The sequence below is a fragment of the Mus caroli genome, chromosome 6 (assembly GCF_900094665.2).
Source record: "Mus caroli chromosome 6, CAROLI_EIJ_v1.1, whole genome shotgun sequence".
NCBI classification, from domain to species: domain Eukaryota; kingdom Metazoa; phylum Chordata; class Mammalia; order Rodentia; family Muridae; genus Mus; species Mus caroli.
Genome location: NC_034575.1, coordinates 114,764,638 through 114,767,307, shown reverse-complemented (window position 1 = coordinate 114,767,307; position 2,670 = coordinate 114,764,638). Strand labels below are relative to the sequence as shown.

Sequence of the window (2,670 nt, the reverse complement as noted above, 5' to 3'; positions counted from 1 at the left end):
GAGAGAAGAGAGAAGAGAGAGAGAGAGAAACACAGAGACAGAGAGACAGAGAGAGACCCTTGAAAGGCTTCACCCAGCAACTAATGGGAACAGATGCAGAAACCCACAGCCAAACACTAGGCAGAGCTCTCAGAATCTTGTGAAAGAGGGAGAGGAAGGATTGTAGGAGCCAGATGTGTCAAGGACACCACAAGAAAGTCCACAGAATCTCCTACAGTGACTCATAGGGGCTCACAGAGAAGTCCATGTGGGTCTGACCTAGGCACTTTGCATATGTTATAGTTGTGTAGCTTGATGAGTTTTTGTGACTCCTAACCATGGGAACGGGGCATTGTATAACTCTTGGGCCTGTTTTTTTGGACCCTTTTCCTTCTGCTAGGTTACCTTGTCCACCTTTAATGTAAGGGGTGTGCCTAGTCTTAGTGCAGCTTGATACACTGTGTTTGGTTGATATCCCTGGGAGACCTGCCCCTTTCTAGAGGGAAAGGGGGTAGTAAATCTTGAGGAGAAGGAGGTGGGGGTGTGGGGATTCAGAGGAAAGAGGGCAAACTGTGGTCTGGATGTAATATATGAGAGAAGAATAAATTAAACAAGCATACATACATACAACAAGATAAAACAAAGGTGTCCTAACCAATGGAAGAAACATGTTTAGGTGACTGACAGTGGTGGAAAGAGGAAAAGCCAGACACTATAGGAAGGGCGGTTCAACCTAATAACCAAGAGGCTGCCTTTTAGAGGTTGAACTGGCTGGCCTGAGGAGGTAGAGCAGTGGTAGAAGCTTACCTGAGCATGTATGCAGGACCCTGGGTGTCATGTCAGCTTTACAGCCTACCCTATAAAAAAGTCCTACACTTGAGACANTGTGTCTATATAACGCTAAGTNTTAGTTGATGTGTTGACATGTGACAGATGACCAAGCATTCCAATGAGAGAAATTGTTAAAGATGTGCTATGTGACCTGGACCTATCCTTTGGACAAAACTCTTTCATAGTTCTGTCGCTTTGTACTGAGTAGCATTGTTTGCCATAGCAAAAAAGTTGCCCATTACTTTGAGAATGGAGTAAAAGATTCTAGGCGTTGTTTGATATTATAGAAGAAATTGAGGGATTAAAATAATCTATGCCATTTTCACTGATAACTCTGAGTCTTAGACAACACATTGAAAGTAAGTATTTAGAAATCTTATAAAATTAGAAAATGTGAAACTAATGGAGTCATCTATGTATGTGTAACACACATGTAACAAAAGAATTTTCATTTTTATTTGTTTGAAAACATCTTATTCTGTACATTAAGACTGGCCTAGAACTCATTATGTAGCTTAGGCTGGCCTTAAAATCCCAGCTGTCCTTCTTAACCCTTGCAAATACTGAGATTGTAAGCATGAATAGCATTCTTCACGACAGGAAGGCCACTTTAAACATAAAATCGAATTTAATATATTTTAGACTACTCACANTGAAGGTAGAGTGACAGTGTATCAAGATAATACAGAGCTGCAAAAATAGAGTATTCTGTTTCTTCTCCTAAGCTCCTAGCTGCTTCTGTCNTTATTGTCATCCACACGAGTATTTGAAGTATTTAATAAGCATATGATTGTGATGGTGTTCCAAGATCATATCTTAATCAGCCAACTAATATTTCAGTATAGTGATGTCAGGAAACTGCTTCTGTGTTTCACCCCCTCCTGCGCCTTTCTTTTATTTGACAATTTCATTGTGTGTGCTAGAATACATTTCCATTAGAAAACTGCAGCATTATTATTGTGTACAGCTTGGTACCTGGGACAGGAAAAAGTTGGAGTTTTTGAAAAGAGTTTGCNTCAGGAGCATCTTGTTGCTATTCAGATGCTCCTTGTCACACACAGGCAAGCATGTCAGTAGACACACCTCCTGTGCACACATGAAAAGCTTTGTCTTCCTTCCATCAACAGGCAGGTGAAAGAGCAGAATAAGAAGGTCGCAAATCTGAAACACAAGGAGCAGGTGGAGAAGAAGAAGAGTGCCCAGATGCTGGAGGAGGCCCGCAGAAGGGAAGACAGTCTCAGCGACAGCTCTCAGCAACTGCAGGTCAGAGCCACGGCTGACGGAGTGCACGCCAAGAGCTGGTCCTCCATTATCTGCTGTTCGCTCTGCCTCTGTATCCTCCTCTTTCTCTCTCTAACCCTGCTTGCTGCCTNCCCCTTAGACTCCCTGGTAAGCAAAAAAGGAATGGCTTTTACATAGAAAAGGCAAGTTTTATTCTACAGTTATGTGAGGATACTTCAGCATAGGAGTCATCTTGCTTCAAGTTGATCACACTTAATTGGTAAGTTCAATGTCAGTCCAATGAGTGTGTTACAGTAAAACTTCAGGAGTGTTTGCACAACTGTCTGGCAGATCTATTCATTAAAGTGTGTTGGCAGTTTTGGTTTGTGTGGGTCTGTCTCCCTCAACCCCCGACTTTGTTTTTCCCTCCTATTTTTTCTTTTAATGTTTAAAAATTATTATTTTATAGCAGTCAATTATTATTATTATTATTATTATTATTATTATTATTATTATTATTATTATTGTTGTTGTTGTTGTTTCACATGTATAGGTCCTTTGCCTGCATGTATGTGTACTACTTTTATATGTCTGGTGCCCTCAGAGGGTGTCAAACCTCCTGATACTGGAGTTACATAT

General features: G+C 40.9%; 1 protein-coding gene across 1 annotated transcript in view; it reads left to right on the top strand.

Annotated features, from left to right (window-relative positions):
* The window catches only part of Erc1 (ELKS/RAB6-interacting/CAST family member 1), a 277,665-nt gene that overhangs the window by 123,286 nt on the left and 151,709 nt on the right, over positions 1-2,670 (top strand). The window contains exon 12 of the mRNA XM_029478247.1: positions 1,938-2,073. Coding sequence (XP_029334107.1) covers positions 1,938-2,073 — 136 coding nt within the window. The remainder of the gene's footprint in view (positions 1-1,937; positions 2,074-2,670) is intronic.